The sequence below is a fragment of the Hippocampus bargibanti genome, linkage group LG07 (genome assembly GCF_051943395.1).
Source record: "Hippocampus bargibanti isolate YZ-2025 linkage group LG07, ASM5194339v1, whole genome shotgun sequence".
NCBI classification, from domain to species: Eukaryota; Metazoa; Chordata; class Actinopteri; order Syngnathiformes; family Syngnathidae; genus Hippocampus; species Hippocampus bargibanti.
In genome coordinates, this window is record NC_142740.1 from 23,925,110 (window position 1) to 23,949,900 (window position 24,791).

General features: G+C 39.1%; 2 protein-coding genes across 2 annotated transcripts; one reads left to right on the top strand and one right to left on the bottom strand.

Moving 5' to 3' along the window:
• Window positions 1-1,082: 1,082 nt before the first annotated feature.
• Window positions 1,083-14,949, bottom strand: rab3ab (RAB3A, member RAS oncogene family, b). Its single transcript, XM_089000047.1, has 5 exons — window positions 14,855-14,949; window positions 8,926-9,150; window positions 6,015-6,133; window positions 3,834-3,958; window positions 1,083-2,983 (listed from the first exon to the last, which is right to left on the bottom strand). Exons 2-5 carry the CDS (start codon window positions 9,148-9,150, stop codon window positions 2,793-2,795), a joined length of 660 nt encoding a protein of 219 aa, XP_088856173.1. The 5' UTR covers window positions 14,855-14,949; the 3' UTR covers window positions 1,083-2,792.
• Window positions 14,950-15,312: 363 nt separating this feature from the next.
• On the top strand, window positions 15,313-24,717 carry mpv17l2 (MPV17 mitochondrial inner membrane protein like 2). The gene is made up of 5 exons (XM_089000196.1): window positions 15,313-15,725; window positions 18,378-18,539; window positions 19,688-19,764; window positions 23,171-23,299; window positions 23,408-24,717. The coding sequence occupies exons 1-5, from the start codon at window positions 15,536-15,538 to the stop codon at window positions 23,507-23,509; spliced, it is 660 nt and encodes a 219-aa protein (XP_088856322.1). The 5' UTR covers window positions 15,313-15,535; the 3' UTR covers window positions 23,510-24,717.
• The last annotated feature ends 74 nt before the right edge of the window (window positions 24,718-24,791 follow it).

Sequence of the window (24,791 nt, forward strand, 5' to 3'; positions counted from 1 at the left end):
TACATTTTCATATTTGATAAACCATGTGAGCATCTAATCAGATGACAGGAATGGAAAAACAAGCCAGTCAAGATAATTGACTTTCTTTACCTTGTGTTAAATACTATTCAGTGAAAATATGAGGCAATTTAAAGTCAGTTCAGCACTATAATATTAAATACATATGTTAGATCCGTAGTATTTTAAAGATCATTGGAAGCTTTGGTACATTTTCCATTGAATACAATAGTTCCCAATAACAGTTATTTTCACATTTGTCTTATCAACAGTTGCATTAAGATCAGATGACAAACAAAGTGACAAATTTGTCTTGAATAAGTAAAATTTCAAGTTGTTATGCGGCGAGAGAGCAGGCCGGGTGGAAAAAAAAGATTAAAAAGTTATTAATTCAACCAGATCCAGGAAGGAGATTTTCCAGTTTTCTTTATTTGAAGACGTGACTGTTGACCGGTTTTCCGCAGATCACATGTGACACTGCTCGCCAGGCTGTGACTTCCTCATTACGCTTTTAAAGGTGGTTCAGGACAATCACGCCCAAGATGCAATTGGCCATTTCGAGGTGGTTACAATGACCTTTTCTGAAAGTATTAGCATTTACAACACACATGGATATCATATAGTATCTGTTTATGATGGAGAGAAATGCGCACCTTTCGCCCTATATAAAATCCACCAAAAAAAAAAATATATATATATATATATATATATATATATATATATATATATATATATATATATATATATATATATATATATATATATTCATATTCATGTGTCTTTTGGCATCATGACACAGGTGTGGAATTTGTGATTTTGCAACATCGCAGCAAAGCCGCATGAACCGAACTGATCGGCACACGAGGTAAGGTGTCAATTGCACACAAACCATCCATACAAACTTCACAACAAATACCTGATTGATGCATATAATACTATCTTTATAGAACTGCATATCTTTTAAAAAGTTACTTCCAGTGTGTGTGTGTGTATATATATATATATATATATATATATATATATATATATATATATATATATATATATATATATATATAGAGAGAGAGAGAGAGAGAGAGAGAGAGAGAGAGAGAGAGAGAGAGAGAGAGAGAGAGAGAGAGAGAGAGAGAGAGAACAATAATCATATGTATAAGCACCTAAAGTACATACAATTAAATAAAATGCTATTTTGTGAACTCCCTTTTTAGCTATCTTCTTCGACCCAGTTTTTGATGCAGTAAAACAATACAATACACGATAATACAAACATGTTTAAAAAAACAACAACAAACAAACAATGACATGATGTGAAACACACATATTCATACATGAATTTAGAAGAAAATGAACACATCTGTATTTCAGGGGTGATTTCATAAAGCAGGTTCAACATCTAATCATCTAATCCTAAACTCTGAGTTGATCTACTCAGGGAGGGCAATGGCAAAGAGAAGGGCTGCGTTTTTTGACCCGACTAGAACTGGAAATACAGTAAAGTCTCGTTATATCGATATCGGATATATCGATAGTCCCGGTTATATCGATACTATTTCTATGCACGCACGGAGAAAATTACATGCAAACAGGGTCGGATATATCGATAGTCCCGGTTATATCGATATTTTTTCGGACTCCCTTGAATATCGATATAACGAGACTTTACTGTAATGTGTTCATACAGAAAGTTTGAACAAGTTTCAGGAAGACCTGCAACATTGCTCCAACTGCTATAGTTGAGGGAGAACATTGTTGCCCAGGTCAATAGCTAAGATTCAACATAGTCATTTGTAATCAAAATAATATAACAGGATAACTGCTAGAATGGAGGTCTGGTAATGTATTTTATTTAGGCGCAATTCTATGGGGTCGATGTGCACAAAGGCTTTCTGAATCAGATGTTAAAACCTCTAAGTGCGGTCTGATAACCATCTCTTGACAATTTCTTAACTCTCTGTGCTGTACTTCTGCACTTTCATCCGAAGGATGCTTTTCAAGAGGACATGCCCTGTTTGTTTCCAACCTACTGTGCTTAATAGAGTTGTCATTTAGTGACTGAAGATTTTTATTGTTATTTTCTTGGACACAGATGGTAGAGCTCAGCTACACCAAAACGTGTTTGCTGACAAGGTAAAAGAGGAAATTAAATGTAGTTTGTTGCTTTGAAAGTAGGGGGTTCATTGAGAAATACAAGTTTAGTGTCATTGAGTCTTTTAATACGTAAACTGCCTGAGCGCTCAAGTTACATCTCTTTCTGAAACAGACTTGTGTTCCGCATTTTTCTGGTTTGAGTGACCTCCATTTTTGAGAGAAAGTTTCCCTCATTCTGAGTACACAGAGTTTTCACTGAACCTGCTTTGTGAAACGAACCCCAAGTGGAACGGTATTTTCTGCCGAGATCGCAAAACATGACTCCACTTCACCAGATCAGTAAACAGAAAGGTACTGTAAACACCAAAAGGATTTAAATGGCACTGGTGGATGGATGCCATCAAATCCTTTTAAACACACAGGGAAAAAAATCCTATTGAACCTCACTTTGAAGAGACTGAAACATGGTGGAGTGATAGAAAGTTATAATAATTATAAGAGCGATAAAAAAAATGACAACTTTTTTTTGTGAGGGAGAAACAAAACCAAAAGCACCTCAAGAGCTGATTTGCTGAGATGACTTCAAATATTTTACAAGATGATTCCCATGACCACCAGCCAATGGTCCACCCTCAGAAGAAGGAAGCTGGAAAGTGGGTGAAAAGGGTGATGGACAATGGAAAGAAAAAGGGAGCCGATGGACATATTTAACATGCACAGTCCTGGTGAGGTGGAGCAGGCTGCTCTGTTAGCTGGGGCCCCTGCTTGGCCCCCGTGATGGCAGGATCGCCAGCATCCAGACTCTCTGACATCTTTTCACATATAATGTCAACCAGACGCTCAAAGGTCTGCTTGACGTTGATGTTGTCTTTGGCACTGGCCTCGAAGAATTCAAAACCTGCATCGCAGGGAAATGGCCAAAATGCTGAACGGGATCATCTGTGTCGAACCGGTGTGTTGTTTTTAACTCATTAACTGCCATTCACGAATTTATTCGGGAATTGACAATATGACGTAGAGCGCTGTGTTCATGTTTTGTTTGTTCTTGCTTGGGTGCCGATAAAGCGCTGGCCAGACCTCTGTTATGTTTTTTCCCTTCCACAAGGAGGCAGCATTTCCCTTTTTTCCATGTTAGCGCTTTGATGCAGCTTCAGCTGTTGCTAAAGCACTATATAAACCAATATGTATGTATTGCAATGTATTTTGGACAGCCGACCTCATTTCAAGCTCAGATAACTCCAGACTCATATAATTTAGGAATTAACTATTTTTTCTAATCACAAAAAAAAAAAAAAGAGTCTGAGCAGTTTTTTACACTGGATTGGATGTTTAGGTAGTCCTAATACTCAATATTCTGTGGGTCCTGAAATGAGTGACAATGACAATTGTCACTCATGACAATTGTCAATGTGACAATGACAAAAACCCTGGCACTGGAGTGGGCACATTTTTGCACGTCTGGCAGTGAATGAGTTAATGATTTATGTTAATTTAGCAAAACAATCTGGTTTCATTCAGTTCACCATAGAACGGTCAACTCTTATCAGACTTGATATGTCAGCTTCACAGTGCAGGGGTGCAGGTTTCTTATGCGCCTTGTACAACGGAAAATACGGTATATAGTGCAAATCCAGCCAAGCATGACCACAAACACCATTCCAGGTTGTGAAAAGAGTAATAAACTACAAAGAGAGACTGAATGCACACGGCGAATCACACATTTGTACAATGTATATGTGTGTACTCACCGAGATGTTCAGACAGCTGGCGGCCTCTATCGCCACTCACCATGCGCTCATCGTCCATATCGCATTTATTTCCAACCAACAACACCTGGGCATTATCCCATGAGTATGTCTTAATCTGGGTAGACCTGTGGGTAAACACACACGTCATGCCAAAATAAACAGTGGCACAAGAGCGGGGGAAAAAATGTGTGCCCTGATAAAAATCCATTACTGGTACTCCCTTTATGTTAACTGCTGCATTATGGATAATCATTTTCAACCCACAATGTTTTTTTCTAAGCGTTATTTAGTTGATATTGTTCATTCAGGACAAATAGAAAAAACTGCCACGAATGGTAGAAATCTGAGAATAAGTGACACCCTCCCTCAGAATAAATGATGTGCAATTGTGCAAAACGCTCAAAGCAAAAAAGATGAAAAAGCACCAATGCTTTTTCATACATGAAAACACAAATACAGTAGATACATATACCGTACGTAGAAGGATATTACTGTATTTTCAGGTATATAAGGTGCACCCAAAAGCCTTCATTTTCTTCAAAAGATGACCCTGCGTCTTATACGCAGGAGCACCTTATATGCGAATGTTAAGCCACAACAGGTCTTGCAAATACCGTCAGCAGTCCACTGACTCCATTTCCCCCTGTAGAAGTACAGTGATACCTCATCTTACGAACGCTTTAGTTTACAAACTTTTCGCCTTACGAAGATTACATTTGCGAGAATATAATCTTGGCATACAAACTAGTTTTTGGGAAACACACGGAGCGCCACAATGGCTGGCGGACTAGTTTTCGGCAGAAGAACATCAAACCACACGGTCGAATAGCATCACTGTGGCTGGCGGACTAGTTTTCCACACCCACTTTCTTTCAGTGCACTCAGTGCAAACGTGGTTTGTTATCAAGTAGACATTTTTGCTTTTTTGGAACCGAAAAAGACCCCTTCACAGGCTAGTGTTAAACCCTTTCCTTGAGTGCATACGTGGTTTGTTATCAAGGATACTTTTGCTATTATGGGACTGAAAAAGACCCCACCACAGGCTGGTGTTCAGCCGAAGAGGACACAAAAGAAAATTACGGTCGAGCAGAAGAAGATCATCGAAAAACACGAACGAGGTGTGCCTTTGTGTGACTTAGCGTCCCAGTACCAGTATGCTAAGTCGACCATTGCTACGTGTGGCTAAGGGTGTTTCTGTATTGTCTAAGCAACGGTCTCAGGCAAGAGAAGAGGTTGACAAACTTCTGTTCATTTGGATTAATGAAAACCAGCGAGCAGTCCTTATGGAAGGTGACTCTCCTTCCAAACAGTAACTCGCTCCCTCCTTCCTCCTCCCACTCCATTCCATCAAGCCATCAACGACTATCACAAAGGTAAATAAAACGACTTTATTATAAAGTACATTTTATTTCTTGAATTACAATACAATAGCACATTTATTATACATAAAATAAGGAATATTTTGTGTCGTTTTAAGGCTTATTTAGTAGAAAATTGTGTGTTTTGGGGACCTGGAAATGGATTATTCTCATTTTTAATGGTTTCTTATGGGAAATAAATGTTTGGTAGACGAACTTTTCGCCTTATACACACTTTCTGGGAAACAATTAAGTTTGTAAGCTGAGGTATCACAGTAGTGCGCAACGCCGGCCTCTACAGTGCCTTATAATGTGGTGTGCCTTATACAGTAAAGTCTCGTTATATCGATATTCTCGGGAGTCCGAAAAATATCGATATAACCGGGACTATCGATATATCCGACCCTGTTTGCATGTAATTTTCTCCGTGCGTGCATAGAAATAGTATCGATATAACCGGGACTATCGATATATCCGATATCGATATAACGAGACTTTACTGTATATGGAAAATCTTTTTAAACATGCCATACATTGAAGGTGCACCTTATAGTGCTCTGTGCGCCTTATATATGGAAAACGTTTAAAAACACACCATTCATTGGGGGTGTGCCTTATAGTCTTATACACCGGAAAATACGGTACATGAAGGTTGTACTGACAAACAGGTATCGATAAACTCACAACAACAATATAATGAAAATAGAACATTTATTCATGAGTTGATAGCTCCTCTTCCTCTTTATAAATGAAGAATATTATCCACAAATTCATTTTGAACTGGCCTCGGTCAAAATATCCCAGTATTTCTCATCACACATACCAGTCCTGGACAGCATTAAAAGACTCCTCGTTGGTGATGTCATACATGAGGATGAAGCCCATGGCACCTCGGTAGTAAGCTGTCGTAATGGTACGGTAACGCTCCTGACCCGCCGTGTCCTTGAAATCAGAAAAATTTGAATGAAACATTTGTTTGAATGTATGTTAACATATAACAAAGAAAGTATGACTTTTATGTTTGATGACCTATTAGTAAACACAAACAGGAGATCTGAGTTTGGAAAATGTGAATTTTATATTATCTACATGATCTGTTGCCTGTGAGTTGAATGACATGCAAATAAGAATAATATATTAATGTTTAACTAGAGTTAAACTTGAATGGTGAGTTGATATATTACTTTGTCTTTAATGAAAAAGAATGACATTAAGCGCCAGAAAAAAAGGCATTTTGTGTGTTGGTCTATAGCCGATAACAGTTAATCAAGGGCCTGGAAATGCGCATTTTTGAGAAAAGCAACTGAAAAGCAAAAATGGAGAATACAATGTAAATTTCAAAGCGGAAGACAAAAATAAAAAAAATGACACAGGTGGTTTTTGTTATAGAATTCTCTTGTTTCTTCAAGAGCGAACGCAATGTCAAATGTTTCAAAACACCCTGTCTTATCTTCGTGTATATCGTTACTTTTTACAAATCCGCAAGAGCAAGTCAAGGTGAACACCACCGTTCTATTTATAGAGCATTGATGATATGATTATTTTGACCCAGCAACTGATAATTACCCCCCTCTATTTACACAGCAGCAATCTGCAACCTTTGCAACGACATACAATACGTTGGTACAGGCTGTCCAATGGCAAAACGGGATCCACACACTGCACAAATTGTATGTGTTTTCTTATTATTCTCTTCTTTGTAAGATGACGAGAATATTCATCTATTTATAGCCAAAAGCAGTGGTGATGTATTATAAAAACGTGTCTGCTCATCGACTCAATGTGCTTTGTTGGAGAGAACAGGGTTATTATTTCTATGACTAAAATGTCAATGTAGGTAGCTCTTTGTGTTGTTATGTAACAGGCACACAGTGAGTGCCTTATGTACAGTGCATGGATTGTGTAAATAATTACATTCAAATTAGATTTTTTTTTCTAGGATGCAGGGTCATAAAAGCATACTGTCCGTTTATTAGTGCTGATGTGCATCACTTCCTTTTTTTGGCGACAGATGATTTATTCTGCTTTAGGTTGAGGGGGCCATAAGGATGCCTGACTTCTTATATTTAATACATATTTGTATTTAAATAACAAGTGCGCTCAATCTAATTTGAGCTAAAAACAGCCTCATATTGATGTGACTTGTTTGAGAACGTAGAATGAAAGGGGGATGGGGATTTATCATGTGTGTGTGTTTGTATAACAGAGGCTATTTTCCCAGATATATTTTTTTAAATGGGGCAGGGGGAGCACAACATTGGTCACCCTCCATTCTTATTCTGATTTACTTCGTTCCTGGAGGCAAGACCTGATAAAAGGCCAAAATTAGAGACAAACATTTGCACAAACAGACCTACAAACTAAAATACCCTGAGATATACAGTAAAGTCTCGTTATATCGATATTCTCGGGAGTCGGAAAAAATATCGATATAACCGGACTATCGATATATCCGATCCTGCGGCATGTAAATTTTCTCCTTGCGTTCATAGAAATAGTATCATAATAAGCAGTACTATCGATATAACCGATATCGATATCACGAGACTTTACTGTATATCCAAAAGGACATACAACATTAAAGTTCACCTATCCATAGACCCTTACCACTGATGGCATTTTACTCGCAGTGCTGAGTTTCCAGCACCGTATTCGAGGGCACCAATGCTAAAGGCGAACGACGAAGAGAAGATCTTATCTACTTTTGGCGTTATCGGTCATCGGTCAACAATTCTCATGTAATTTTTACCTTAAAGGACAACCGATGTCTCCAGACAAGTGTGTCCATAATTTGTAAAATGGCTTCAAATGACTTCTACTGAGCGTATTTTACAAAAATTCCACCGCATATAGCTATATTTTACATTTTAAGACACGCGCTGAATATTCCGGAAGTCTTGTTTTTGAGTTGGTGACGAGTCCTCACCCTACGTCACTGAAGGAACGCCCCTGACCGAAAAAAGGACACATTGTAGCAGTCCTTCCATCACGTCAATGCATTTTGCTGTACTTTGGTCTGAAAACGTCGTGTAGGACCAAAAAGAGGCAGAAGAGGGCGACAAAACTCCATGTAAGGAATTAATCAGCCTGTGGAAACGGGCTGATTAATTCCTTACACGACTTTGTCGCCATGTTCTGCCTTTTTTGGGTGCGACATTTCCCACCCCTGATGCCTCAAAATGACACGGAATAAATTCTTTAATCGATTGCAAACATGTATGCTTTCTTCTTCAGAACTATTTGAATCATATTCATAACTGGATGAGTAACAAGAAAGCATATTCTCCGAATCTGAAGCCATTGTTTTGATTCTCGAGCAAGGCAAGACGTCTTGCCGTGACACCATGAACATGGGGGCGGAACCTTCTGAAACTGGCCACTTCCGGTTTCAAATTGAAGTACTTTTAGACACGTTAAGTCATTTTCATTGGTGTTTTGTATTTGACTAAAAATATCACACTGCGTGTTTTGGGTATTTTAGATACTATAAAACGTTTTTCTGATGTCAGTTAGGAAACAAAAAGAATGGTGTCGGTTGTCCTTTAAACATAGTGTTTTTATTAATTCTTATGGAGTATAATAAACCCTTTAGGTGGATTTTTATTTGATCAAATCACATTGGAGAAAAAAAAAAGTGAAATATTTCACTTACATGGGCGAATATTCTCACTTTATGTACAGTTAAAATAAACAAGGTTTCGTAAATTGCATTGTAGTAAAAAAAATTGACTTACCCAGATTTGTAGTTTAATCCTCTTATCATTTCTATAGATGGTCTTCACCTTGAAGTCGATGCCCACCGTACTGACAAAGGCGGGTGTGAAGGAATCATCAGCATAACGGAACAGGAAAGATGTTTTACCAACACTGCTGTTGCCAATGATGAGGATCTTAAACATATAGTCAAAGTTCTGGTCTGAGGACTCCTTCTGTCCGTAGGTTGTTGCGGTAGATGCCATCTGTAGACAAAAATGGAGGAGGGGAAACTCAACTTGTGTGACAACTGCCATTAGATTGATGAGGTAACGAATACACGGAAGACTCAATGCCTGACAATATGAAAGTTTTGGAATCTGTGTTCATAAAATTCAGTTCACAACCAGTTGGATGTTTTTCGCTTATTGAGCATTGAAAGGACAAACTCAACAAGTTTATTTAGCTTGCTGTTTGTTTTTGCGATCCCAATGCAGAAAAAAGTGCCACTGAAAGGAAGAAACTGGAGGACCCGGAGTTTGCGTGATCTCTCCGGGCCTGTGTGGTTTTTCTCCGGGTGTACTAGTTTCCTCTCACATAATAATTCAGATTTGCTGAGAAAAGGTAGGAATATAAAATGACATGGGATTGTCATACATTTTTTAGCTGCCTTTTCTAATGCATTTATTTTCAAATTAGAAAACGAACACAAAGACAATAAGTAAAACGTTTTAAATGCAATCAAGACCCAATAAAATCCTAATCATGTGAGATGTTTGCTCGGACAGTTTTAACAAAGGCTCGAACACAGGAAGATTGTCCTTTACTGCAGGCAGGAGGCGCAGTTATCATGAAGCCATTGCGTGCGCTTCTCGACTAACACCTGACCTCCTCAGCCCCTGTCGAGCTTTTTATTGAGAGTACATGCAAATTCAAATGATACATTGGTCAAACACTACATTATTTGAATACAAGCCCCTGGATGTCCCATGGACACACACCCCTCTTTGGTCCTTTGGAGGTACCAAATCATCCCCTGGTACAAGCCTCAACATCGCAACAGAACATAGACATTTCTTTCCATGAATTGATAGATTTATAACCTGACTAATCTAACTTTTGCTGGAGATGATCTCTTACTCAATGATGGCAGTTTAACAAACTGGCTCTGTTCCCCTCAAATTAACCCCAGATTATCTGTGCTCCATTGTGTACTGGCCTTGTGGTCACACTTTTTCGGCCAACCAAGCATATAGCAAGATGAAACATGGCAACTTCTATTCTGTATATCCTCTATCATAAGAACTGAGCAAAGTTGGAGGCCCGAGAAAAGATGTTGACTTCAGCCCAGTCAGACACCCTAAATCCCAATGTGTCGCTCTATGTTTAGACCATTATCTTGAGTTGCTGCAGTGCAACACAAGACTGCTGAAAGCCTAAATCACCGAGCAAAACAAATGCACCCTGCTATCATTTTACACGAAAGGACACAGAGATGCTGGATAAATTATAAAGTTGCATAATCCCAAACAGGTAAGACTGACGCTTTTGTCTGTGCCTGTAAATGAGAACTACTCTTCTGTCTTGGTCCTTGTGCATTGACACTGCAGGCCTTGATACCCAGCTCCAGTTCAATGCCTGTATCCATTCACCTGGTCTTTTTTTAACTCTTTTCTTGAACTTACTTTCAGGGGACCTATATCTCATATCGTGTTTACATTTATCTGGAACAACTCATACTGGACAAAAATACAAACGAAAAAAAAAATAGAGTAAGAGACCTTCAAGGTTCATCAGCAGAAATGTCATGGTCCACATGGATGGATTTTTTATAATGTTGCAGGATTATAATCTCTTTAAAATAGAGCAGGTTCATGCTGTGAGGTTTACCTGAACTGGTCCAAATCATATAATTTATCACTGTCAACGTTTTCTTCAAAACCTATTTTCTTATGTCACCGTTACACATAATGTTTACTCAGCTTGGGAAGTATTTTGACCAGTCAACTTTTTCCTTTGCACATTTGATTAATAATGATTTACTTAAAAATGTACATGTAAGTAGCCAGTTTGAAAATATCTAACATATGGCCTGATATCAAAGGTGGCCACTAATTCAAACCATAGTGCTTTAAAATAAATGAACCAAAATGGTAGTTCTCTCGCTAGAATATCCAGAACTGCTTTGTCATAGTGGAACTGTGGGAGAAATCTGCACATATTTTTTTAAATAATCAAAGATTTATTCATATGGCTATACATTTATGGTAGACATTTCTCGGGTGTTCAGAGTAAACACATAAAAAACAAAAGAACATTTGGTCAATCTACCAACAATGGTAGGCCCTTAGGGCCTGCAAGGCCTTCTTTGCTGCACTAAAAAATATCCGAATCGCAGACTAATGTTAATTGTATTTTGTCCAGGAATTTTTATTGAATAATTTCAAATTGTCTTTCAGATTCCTTTCATTGCTTTTTCCTTGTTGTGCTCCGTGTAGATGTGCGTTTTTCTATTTCAGCATTTAACCAATTACATTTCAGCCATCATTTGTTACCAGGGTCAGAAATCTACCTGGCCGACTTCATAATCCGTTCTGCAGGCCCTGGAGTTAGCAACTCAAGGCTTGCTGGAAGGCACTGGCAACGTCAGAGAGTTTTTGCAAAATATGATTGGCTAGTCACATGATTTGATAGTCACAAGCCAATCATAGTATCACTAGCCGCGAGTGATAACAGCATACTGGTCAGAGTTAGCACACTGTATTCCATAACGAGCTGCATAAGCAAATTCTGTACATTGTTGTGTTGATTTCATAGCGGTTTTGTCAACCCACAATGACCGAAGGGGGAGAAGAAATGGATTTGGTTGCAGATATACTGTTAAAGCCATTTTCAAGATGGACTTTTCAAGAACAGATGGACATCATTAAGGTTAGAGAGCTCCGAAACTAGCAAAGAATATTGCAGTTTTATGAAGTTATCATGAATCCACACATTCATGATAAAAATATGAACAGTGTATTGACAGTATTTCCTAAGTTTTTTCAAGTCAAAAATTATTTCCTGGCCAACGGCATCCTCTTGTGGACGTGTAGTGCAATCACACCACATTGCAGCTGTGGAGTGATTCAGACATAGCACTACTGAAGGCCTAGGGTTGACATGCATGGGCCATCACTGTCTACCAAGCATGTTTTGGAGAATCTGTCAGACTACCACAGTAAACTCCACACAGCATTGAATGTAAGTGAGGCAGAAATTATAAGTTCAACTGCACTGTGCTGCCCACGTGGCCATATTTAAAGTAAATCAGTCATAAATCGGACTGTCAGACCTCAATGATTATGATGACAAAATCTCAAGGTGATGATTTAAATCTGTCAACTACAGCGGATTCCCAAGCAATGAGCAGGGTTCAGTTGGACCTAAGGCTGCTGCGAGGTTGTCAGGCTCATTTAATTGAATCAGTGTTGGCTGTCTCTCTACAGACTGCAAGTTCAAGCTCTGCTGGGACCTCGCCTGCTTGAGAAATTATTTTGGACCCCTAACAGCGACCTCCTGGGTGCAACCTGGGCTTAAAGGGAATGGTGTGAATGCTCAAGTGTTTTTAAGATTCTCATTTACACTCATGTAAACAGCAATCCATCTGTTTTAAATAAAACCTCTCCATATTAAAGTCAATGGTGAGCAATAGCCCATCCCTGAAAACTTTGTTTCGGGTGAAAGGCAGAGTACATTCTGTATCAATACTGTAACCTTGCAACATTCTCAATAAAAATTCAAACATGGCTTATCATGTGACTACCAGTGATGTAATTCAGAAGATCTCATTATTCCTTGTAATGCAGCAGCTGGCCTCACAGGTTGTTTGAGATGGCATTCCCCCCCTTTTTCCCTCCAATCACATGCCTCTTTTTCTTTACGTGTGGATACAGATGAGAGGAGGAGGAAGATATAAATAGAACCGCTTGAGCTTTTTTTTCCCCTTTTCTGCACAGCAAACAGAAAAGCAAAGCAGATAAAAGGGTGGTGCAGGACTGGGTGGAAACAGCAACCCAAATACAATGCTAAAATGGATGCCTTGTAATCTCTTTTTTTCAAGTCATGATGGTAACTTGTACATAAATCACGGCATACAGTGTATCTAGCTATTCATCCATTGATTAGTACACCACTTATTTTATCAAGGTCACAAGGAAAATGGAAGCAATCACAGCCAATGCTGTGCAAATCCTGGACCTAGGTATGACCACAAAAAAAGGCACATATACTGTGCACTGTTACTGAATGAGAATTGAAACCATTCTAACTGCACGTAAACCAGGCAAGTGATGAACCACACTCCCATCAGTGACTCAAAAATATAAAATTGAGATGTGAATTGCCCATTAAAAATGAATTCTCAATTGAATATTTTGGATTTTAGTGAGAATTAATAATAGCATATTGTCACATGCGCTCGGGCACATGTGTCAAAGTTAAGGACCAGGGGCCAGATCTGGCCCGTCTGGTCATTTTATGTGGACTGCGAAAGCAAATCACGTGTGTCCACTTGCTAAAATCTGCACCGAAATGTAAAATTGGCATGTGTAATAAACAACATTGACCTTTCCTATCCTCCTTACACTTAATTGAAAGATCATGGAAAAAATTATGATAATCGAGTGGACTGATTTCAAAAGCTAGTTTATTATTTGCCTGCGTACAAGTAATCATTTTGTGGTTTCACTGTCACAATGGCCCTCCGAAAGAGGACTTAACTCCAAATGAGTTTGACACTGCTGCACTGGGGTAACAAGATGCATGAGTATGTGGGGAGTGCATAGCATTGCGTGAAGCACCCTCTCCGAGAGCGAGGCCTGGAAATCTTTGTGTACGAATTGGAATGCTTAGCATGCTAATGATCATTAAATTAAACTGTTACACAATCACACCATAAAACTGATCTTGGGGGTACATCAACACCTATGTCCTTTTCATTGTTGGTCTTTCACCCCATTCTTCGAGTGCAAAATAGGGCCCCTCTATATACTTTCTTTGGGGAGTTACCCTCCATGCTTGTGTGGGTTTTCAACAGGTGTAACGGCTTCCTCCAGTATCACAATAACATGCATATTTTGTTCACAGAAGACTCTAAATCCTCTAGAATTGCAAATGTGAGGAGGCATGTTTCATTTCTATATGTGCCCTGTTATTGGCTGACGAACACTTGGAATAGGCTCCAATTACCCGCACCTCAATGAGGACAGGCCTATAGAAAATGGACGGTTGGCAACCTGACACGAGTAAAACAAATTGTAACGTCCGATGCGAATCTGTGTGTAAGTTACCAGTATTTCGTCCATGATATATTAATCATGTAAATACAAAGGCGACAGTCGGGTTTTCCACCAAAACATTCATAAATGTTACTGGTTTAGCATCAAATCTTTAAACATGTCACAGATAATAATAACAGCCCGCGTGGTTTATGTTAAGTCGCATCAAATCATCAATTAATATTGCAAAAATACAGCGTGGTCATCTCTTTTTCAACACCAAATATTCAAGCAATAGCTGAAACAGCGCATATTTTACTACCAACCAAGAATTGGGGGTGGGGGAGGGGGTGAAGTCACATTGTCATTATTCCTTCAGATCAATTAGGATCCATTATGTCGATTAGCAACATCTAACAGTAAAACGCATCTGCTCGATAGGACGCCCTGCATCACAACAAATACTCTCCGCACTTGTCTTAAACCTCAAACCGAAGCCCCAATAAATAAACGCGCTCATCTTATTGGTTTCGCATTTCACAAACAGCTGTTGAAATCATGGAAACAGCTCACAATTTACAATTGCTTGCGAGGCATTTTCAGAATTGATCGTCACAAAATAATCACAATTTAATATATTCATTTAAAAAGGGTTATTCTTCGATAAAGCGCCATACGCTATACTGTTATTAGAAATAAGACTGGCCCCCACCTTGTAAAATCCTGTCCTGCTGCTGGCACCGCGTCCTGCACCCGCAGAGACACCACCAGGATTAAGTTAGAAAGTGGAAATAATTAGATTCCGTTTACACTTCCAAAATAAACGTTATTTACTTTGCCAATGTTGTACATGCCAGTACGAAATTAAGTGGTATTGATTACATAAATCATTTTACTCATGAATCAAAATTTACAATTACAAATAGATTTAACTGCACCCCGTCCTAGTTTTACTTTTGATTTTATTTTGAAGGCAACATTTGTTTTTGTCGTTTTTTTCTAATTCTCCGTGAGACTGGCCCATTTCAACGACACTGTACACGAAAGATGGGCAGCCCGTGTGGCCAATCAAGAGCCACAGTGGAAATACACACCCATACTGGCGTTTCTTATCTCTCTATCCATCTATCTTCTGAGAGAAAGGGTGTAGCACTTGTGTAGTCCTTCCGGACCAGCAGGTAGCGCACCAAGATTTACTTTATTGTTTTAACGTTTGTGAGTTCTCTTGAATCCGTTCCTCGACTATTTTCGAACCACTCCCCCATTACGTCATCAAGTTCTCGTCCTGTCTTTGGGAACCATTCGTGTTATGAGTTGACTCACACGTATTGCCGTTGAACCCGTCCAAAAAATAACTTTTAGATGACAGTGCTCATTTTACGATCCAGACGATATGCTTCCCCGGGCGGGCAAAGAGTTCGTGGTCCGTATACGATTCTCATGGCGTCAGCTATTCCAGGGTCGTTACTTGCTCCTCACCAACACTTTGAGCGGAGGAGGCATGCTGGCGTTGGGTGACTTTCTGCAGCAGAGCCGGGAAAAGCACAAAGACCCGACGACAATCCGAGACTGGAACAGGACAGGTGAAAGCACAACGGGAAAGCCAAAAGTAACAATCAGGGGGCAGTGGTTATTTTGGGGGAAACAGAAGGTATTGGTTCAGTCTTAATCCCAAATAGATTGGCTCTAACTGTTTGACGATGAAACAGTTATTCCATCGATAAGGAGCAAATGAATGAGGCGTCTTCGAGGATCATTCCACATGTCAACGTTCGTTATGGAATCGAAGTTGACGCATCAATCAGTCCTCGGAGCGATTAATATGTGGATGTGTTTCATACTAACATAAAACACATATTGACAATAATTCTATGCGATCCCATCAATCTGAAAACAAATGTTATGGTTATTATTGCGTTTGTGGAATTGAATTAAGGAACAAAATCCACCTGTTTTTGTCCATCTAATTAAGAATGATCAAAAACAACAATTATCCTTAAATTATTGAATATCTTTGAAACTTGCGGAAAAACAATATCTGAAGCAATAAAGGATGTTTGCAACATGCAGTAACTGTTATAGCTGTTGTAAAAACGGTATTCAAATAAAGATGCATTTTATTGAATTAATTCACCATCATCTGCGAGCTGCAAAGCCCAATCCAACCTAAGCGTGACTGACATTTCAGTAACGTCACTAAGCATGATGCTATTTTCACGTTCACTAGGTGGTGTCATTGCACTGTCCTTATTAGATCTGTTGATTTGTTTCCCTTTGCCTGTAGTCAGTCGTTATTGCTTTGCTGTTGTCGATACTTGGAGATTTGTTTCCAAGTCTAGAGTACAATAAAATGTATTATTATTATTTACAGTTCACACACGTTAATGTGCTAAAATTGTTTTTCAAGCATTTTCACTTAATTGGTAACGTTTGATTATTTATCACTGTAAAGTGACCTTGAGATAACTGAAAGGCGCTTATTATTATTTATTATTATTATTATTATTATTATTATTATTATTATTATTGTCATTATTGTTATCCATCCATTTTTCATACCGCCTATTCCTCATTAGGGTCGCAGGGGTGCTGGAGCCTATCCCAGCGGTCTCTCGGCACGAGGCGGAGGACGCCCTGAATTGGTTGGCCAATCACAGGGCACACAAAGACAAACAACAATCACTGTCACACTCACACCTAGGGACAATTTGGAGTGTTCAAGCTGCCTGCCATGCATGTTCTTGGAATGTGGGAGGAAACCGGAGGACCCGGAGAGAACCCACGCGGACCCGGGAGAACATGCAAACTCCACACAGGGAGGCCCGAGCGGGACGCGAACTGGCGACCTCTGCACTGTGAAGCCGACGTGCTAACCACTCGACTACCGGGCCGCCCTGTTATTACTATAATTATTATTATTCATGCTGATAAGACTGGTCAGTGCACAATTTGGTGCCACCAATGTGTATAGGGCATTTTGATGTTACCTAATCGGAAAATGACATTGTGCACCCCCCGACCCCCTGCTGAATTGGCGTTAATTTTTGAGAAACAGTATTCCTAACGTTTGGTTCACAGAAGTGCTTCATATACACATTTTTCAACTTTGGTATTCTCTTAATCTGCTTCCTTGACAGTCTATCTAAGTCCCTCCATACAGTATTATTTTATTTTTGATGCAGTATCCTGAAACACAGCAACCATTACCTTGGAGAACATTCTATTTGCAAATCATGGAAAAACCCAGCAGAAATTGAGACAGTCCATCAATATTATCACTAAATAAGCTTGTTTCATATTAGAATTATCCAGAAACCATTATTATAATATCTTTGGCATTCGTGTAAAGGAAACCAGTTACCCATTCTAATAAAGGATGACAGCAAATCGATTAATAAACAATAATCTCTACAAAATAAGGACCCTCAAAATATATATCTTCTGAGATTTTTGTTCCAGGAGAGCTACTACTATAATAATAATAATAATAGTAATAATAATAATAATAATTGGATTTGCCTTTATTAGTCTCGCAGTGGAGAAATTTACATTTCACGGCAGCACACTTAGAATCTTCTTCTTTTCCTTTCGGCTTTTCCCCTCAGGGGTCGCCACAGCGAATCAATGTCCTCCATCTATCCCGGTTTTGTGCATCCTCTTCTCTCACACCAGCTACCTTCATGTCCTCTTTGACCACATCCATAAACCTCCTCTTCGGTCTTCCTCTCGGTCTCCTGCCTGGCAAGGTTCAAGGCAGCACACTTATAATAATAATAATAATAATAATAATTATTATTAATAATACTGAGCGAGTTTCTTGTTCTGTAGCCACAAAGGGACATATGTCTTCTTGTGCCGATCCCAAGCCCCGATAAATACAGAGGGTTGTGTCAGGAAGGGCATCCGACGTAAAAGCTTGGCCAAAACAAACATGCGGATCAAACCTCTAAAGATGGAGGACACTGATTTGCTGTGGCGACCCCTTGAAGGGAAAAGCCGAAAGAAAAGGAAGAAGAATACATTTTTATTTTAAAGCACCTTTCAAAGCTCTCAAGGACACTTTACAGTCACAGATAAGCATAGAAAAAACATACAATAATAAATAAAATACAATTATAAATAGAAACAAGAGATAAAGCTACACAGAAAATGCATTGTTCTATTACAGTATACTGTGTGCGCAAACATCATCAGTATTTTTCATTAATTATCTTTTCCTTTCTTTTTCCTAAAAGGCCGTATGTTTGTAGTAGGCTGCTCCATGGGTCCTGTGCTACACTTTTGGTACACATGGTTGGACAGAAGATTTGTGGGGTATGCTGTTGGAACAGTGGTCAAGAAGGTTCTGGTGGATCAGATGATAGCATCACCAACACTTGGCATGTGGTACTTTTTAGGTGAGAACAGTTGTTTGTTGTTGTCATTGTTTTCATCCCACAGCTATTTTTCATAATTTAGGCAGGGGTCTTCAATCCTGTTCCTCAAGGGCCACTGTCCTGGCTGTTTTCCATCTTGCCCTGCAGTAAGAGACCTTATTAAAATGATATTGATCATTAGCCAGCTTCTGCAGACTTGTCTGATTGTCTCATCGTTTCAAGCAATTGTGCTTGCAGCACAGAGAGGTGGAAAACATCCAGGTTTTTATCCTCGGCCTTGAGGAATGGGATTGAAGACCCTCCGAATTTGAGAATTGATCAATGTCAAGAATGTATTGTAACAGAGAAAATAATGTTATGCTATTCCACTAGATGACAGAAGATACACAATTACCTAGTGTATCCAGTTTTTATGAATAATTTTGCTAAGTAGCGTGCCATTCATTTTTTTCCTGATGTGAAATATGTGCCTTGGCTTAATAAAGGTTGGAAAACATTGATTTAATACACAGGTGTCAACGTGAAGGCCCGGGGGCCAAATCTGGCCCACCACAACAATTAATTCGGCCCACGATAGCAAATCAAGCATGTCAAGTGGCAATATGCACGCTAAAGTCTGAACCAAAATGTCAAATTGTCACATGTAAACCGCAATAACTGTCATTATGCTTGACTTTAGATTTGAAAACTAGTTATTCATTAATTTGTTGTGCATTCTGTATGTAATATATGGAAGAGAGGAAACATTCTAATGGTTTCTCAAAATTCAAAGGCCCTCGAGAGGAAACAGTAAATACAACGTGGGCTGCGGCAAAAAATGACTTTGGTCGACTTCCTGCCATTCATTTCATTGTGTGTTTTCAAATATAAATTAAATGTCATAGAATAAAAAGTGTTTCTCAACAACATTCTCACCTATAAGACAGGTGAATAAAAGTGTCAAAGTTGAAGGCCTTGGTGTGGGTGAGGAAAGACAAAAGACGGTATGTTTTCATATCAGAAGTAGATCAAAGGTTGTATGTGATAAATGAGACTGACACTTTGTTTGGTGCGTGCTGTTCAATGCTTTATAACAGTTGAACTCACCACAAATGTGCAATTTATCTCAAGCTTGTCTTGATTAAATGGCTTGCTGACGCACAACTTACTCACGACTGTGTTTATTGCAGGTATGGGGGTTATGGAAGGACGCTCTTTATCCCACGGATGGGAGGAGTTTCGAGATAAATTCTGGGAATTTTATAAAGTAAGTGCACGTGCATGCAGGAACACCAGGGATCAGAGATGCGACAAGAGGGTCTAGTTTTGTGTGTTGTAATTTAAACACTCCAGGGTAGCGTGGAGGCCAGTTTTCTTGTTCTCTTGTTTCCAATAGTCAGCTTTGATCTCATTTGGATGAATAAAAACAAAGTTATCATACGCAATAATGTTAAAGGACAACCGATGTCTCCGGACAAGTTGTGTCCATAATTTGGAAAATGGCTTGAAATGACTTCTACTGAGCGTATTTTAATAAGATTCCACCGCATATAGCTATATTTTACATTTTAAGACTTGCGCTGAATATTCAGGAAGTCTTGTTTTTGAGTTGGTGACGAGTCCGTACGTGACGTCACTAAAGGAACGCCCCTGACCGAAAAAAAAAAGACACATTGCAGCAGTCCTTCCATCGGGTCAATGTATTTTGCTGTACAGTGAGACCTCAACTTAATTGGTTCCCAGACAGAGTGTGTAAGGCGAAAAGTGTGTATCTAAAAAAAAATTCCCATGGGAAACCATTAAAATGGGAATAATCCGTTCCCGGGTTTCCATAAAATATACTTTTCAACTAAATAAGCCTTAAAACTACACACAACATACCTTATTCTATGTATAATAAATGTGCTATTGTATTGCAATGAAAGAAATACACTGCATTGTATCATAAAGTAACTTTATTTTTTTGTGATAGTCATTTATGGCTTGATGGAATGGCGTTGGAGGTCGAAGGTCAAAGGGAATTGCTGTTTGGAAAGAGAGGCGCATTACATGAGGACTGTAATTAAAGAAATAAACTGTGCTGTAAAATAAAGTTGTATTTACCTTTTTGATGGTCATTGGTGGCTTATGGAAGGAGAGTCACCTTCCATAAGGACTGTTGGTAACTTAACCTCTGGTGCTGTTCGGTCGTGCGCTTCCGCCGAAGATCACTCCGCCAGCCGTGGTGGGTGTGTATTATGAAAATAGTGCTTATTATAAGGTTTAATTTACATAAATTTGACGTTTGTAAGACGAAAAGTTTGTAAGTTAAGGTGTTTGTAAGTTGAGGTCTCACTGTACTTGTTTGGTCTGACAACCTCGTGTTGCACCCAAAAGCCGCCAGAAGAGGGCGTCCGAGCTCCATATAAGGAATTTATCAGCCTGTTGAAACGGAGGTGGCCACAGGTGGTCGCCATTTTGTGCCTCTTTTTTTGGGTGAGAGATTTTCCCCCAATGTTGCCTCAAAATGGCACGAAATAAATTGTTTAATCGATTGCAAACATGTATGCTTTCCTCTTCAGAACTATTTGAATCATATTCATAACTGGAGGTGTAACAAGAAAGCATATTCTCCGAATCTGAAGCCATTGTTTTGATTCTCGAGCAAGGCAAGACGTCTTGCCGTGACACCACCAACATGGTGGCCACTTCCGGTTTCAAATTGAAGTACTTTTTAGACACTTTAAGTCATTTTTATTGGTGTTTTGCATTTGACTAAAAATATCATACTGTTTTGGGTATTTTAGATGCTATAAAACGTTTTTCTGATGTCAGTTAAAAAACAAAAAAGTGACGTCGATTGTCCTTTGAGTATATATCAGTGGGGGGCATATAACTCCATTCGGCAGCATGCTGTCATTATGCCTAGTTATTTCCTTGTCAGCGACAGCCTGCGTACTAAGTCACACACAGGTACATGATTAGACGTATAGCCAAATAAAGAAAAAAAAATGACACAAGCACAGCGTGGTGAGTTATGAAATAAAAACAATATAATATTCCATTGCAGGGGAGACTTTGAGACACATGTATGCCCAACCCTGTATAAAATGCAACTGCATTATATTGTATAGACCAGGGGTCGGGAACCTTTTTGACTAAGAGAGCCATAAAAGTTAAATACAGTAAAGTCTCGTTATATCGATATTCTCGGGAGTCCGAAAAAATATCGATATAACCGGACTATCGATATATCCGATCCTGCGCGCATGTAATTTTCTCCTTGCATTCATAGAAATAGTATCGTAATAAGCGGTACTATCGATATAACGAGACTTTACTGTAGTTAAACATGCTTTTAGTGAGAGCCGCACGCGCACCCACTTTTCAACAAAATGTCAGAATGTATTTTTGTATTTAAAATAACTTTGTGATACTACTCACCATTAACATGAATGGTTTTCCGTTCCTCATGATTGGTAAAAATCCAGCCAAACGAGTTACTGCTACCTAGCCTGCACACGGCTTATTTGCTTCCACACTTGCTTTCTGCTGTCTCTCGCAGAAGTATATTGATGCTAACGTTAGCATGGGGCTTGTCAAAGTGCCACTGATATTCAACTGTTTCATTCATGGTATTGTTTCATTGTAAATTAGAATTCACGGCAGAAACTTTTCTCTCCACAAAGGCGAATCCTTCGGTCCATTCAATCTGAAGTGTACAATACTCATCATTTTTTTACTCGTCGGGCTTATTTAAAAAGGAGGGTCTACCTGTTTCAGCACGAAGGGCCACCTGGGTCAGTATCATCCAATCAAAATTGCTCTTTGAACATCAACGGCCACCTCATTCAATCGTCGTCATTTAATTTACTCGTCGGGCTTATTTAAAAGGGGGTGTTTACCTGTTTCGACATCAAAGGCCACCTAGGTCAGTATCTTCCAATCAAAATTGCTCTTTGAACATCAACGGCCACATTAGGTCAGTATCATCCAAAACAATATTGCGCTTTCCGCCAACGGCAGCCCAAACAGAAAATGAACAGCGAAAAAGCGAGAATATATTTTTTTTTCTGCGAGCAGGATGCGATCATCAAAAGAGCCATATATGGCTCGCGAGCCATCGTTCCTTACCCCTGGTATAGACCATAAAAAGATACAGCCAAGGGAGGCCTCACCCACATTCAGTAACTGTATACCTGGTACCAAGCTCACATGCCTTATGGCTACAAGTTTAATTTGATGAGATCTAGAAATTAACTGTGAATTAGGGTGAATTCAATGAAACAGGAGCGTATTCAAACAGAAATCAATCTTTTTTTGTTCATTCAGCAGCCATCCGGGTAAACTCTCCTTGCCCACATGTGATGACGTTTTCATGCCGGTACATTCATTGCTATTTTTTTTCCTCCATGTCACCCGCCCACCAGCACAATTGACGTTTGCTTACACCTCAAGTTTTGTCTCACAAAAGAAAGCAAGAATTGATTTAGTCTGCAAAATTCACATGGAAAGTTTCTAACTTTGAAAACCAAGAAGCTCAAAGTGGCTGATGCAGCAAACCGAGCCTCGGTGTCCCGGCGAGTTTCCGTGTACTAACATTTGGATTGTAATGCGTAGCTTCAAAAAATGTTTGTTCTGCTTAATCTGCTGGATTTGTTTACGTGCTGATGCGTCCTTCCTCCTGCTGATAGGCCGACTGGTGCGTTTGGCCCGCGGCTCAGATGATCAACTTTTATTTCCTCTCACCTAAATTCCGTGTTGTGTATGTCAACACCATCACCTTGGGCTGGGACACCTACCTCTCCTACTTAAAACACAGAGTAAGTGGGCCTTGCAGGAGGTCAAATGGCCGTTCTTCTCATTTTCCTTTTGATTTGAACGTGAAAAATGGTAGTGATAATTTGTACGTATGCTCATGTTGTGTTCAGGATGACAGTCATTCCTCAGAGGTGTCTTCAGATATCAGTGGGGGAGACGTGCAGCAAAAAGATTTGCCACCATCCAAACCTCTGAAGGAGAAAAGTGGGTGATGAAGTTAAACGGCAGCTCTTGGAAGTTCTCAAAAGTGCTACAGGTGGATGTAACGCGTTGTTTTGTTGCTGCACCTTTTTTTTGTATTCTTTCGTATTATTGCATTCACGATGTCAGAGTATTCGGATAGTGTGATGGTGTCCCACGTTTTTGTCAAAATTCTGAGATAAAAAATATAAAAGACACCTCAGACCAAGGCACTGCTGCATGTACTCCAATGTAAACAATCCCAAATGTGATTGTATATCAAGTACCGTATATTCTGTAATATAAGGCGCACCTTCAACGAATGACATACTTAAAAACCTTTTCCATACATAAGGTGCGCCTCATTATAAAGTGCACTGTCAACGAATGCCATATTTTAAAACGTTTTTCATACATAAAGCGCACCGCATTATGGTGCGCATGGTCAGCTTTGGAAAAAATATTTTCTTTTAGGTAGCCTTATAGTGCAGAAAATACGGGACTTAACATCCATCCTTTACATGCCAAAACATTTGACCCTGGTCACCAGAGAATTTACTACTGACAGTATTTACAAATCATTTCATTTGACATTTCCGACTCTGAAAATAATGAAGTCACATTCTACAGATGTACGTATTGTTTTTTTTTCGTCACAACACAAAAATATGAATTTGATGCAACATGGGACATTTGTGCAGAATTGTGAAGCAGGCTAATCTAAAAACCAACACCATATAAAATCACTTTTTGTCTCATCTTCTTTGAAATTATGCTGTACTCTATTGATTTCAATCTAGCATTGTTGTCTTTTTGTATGTGTGTGTGGGTGTGTGTGTGTGTGTGTGTGTGTGTGTGTCGTTATTATTGTCAGAGAACAGCGCTTTTTCCTTCTTGATGGTCTTGATAACAATCACTGCACTTTTGAAAAGATGATTTGATTGAAAGTGTGGAGACGAGTCAACTGTGAAAGACAAAACTAAGATGTTGTACATTAGTGATGCTTAAGTTAAGATGTAAGTTAAAATGTGGGAAAACTTGATTTTTAAACTGCCAGTTATGACTATTGCTATGATATCACAATACACTCTTGCGGCAAAAGAGTGACTTTGCCTCATAAACTGCTCAATGTAATAGTTTGCCCCTGAAATTTCTTGAGTGTAAAAAAACCTGTGGCTTTGTGTTTTATACCTTTACAAATACAGTTCTATGTAAAATAAAAAAAGGTGTAAAAATGTCATCAACTGTATTTTCATTGGCCATTTTAGACAGTTTTACCTGGGTAAAATTAATGGTAGGAGGTGTAGTTGGGAG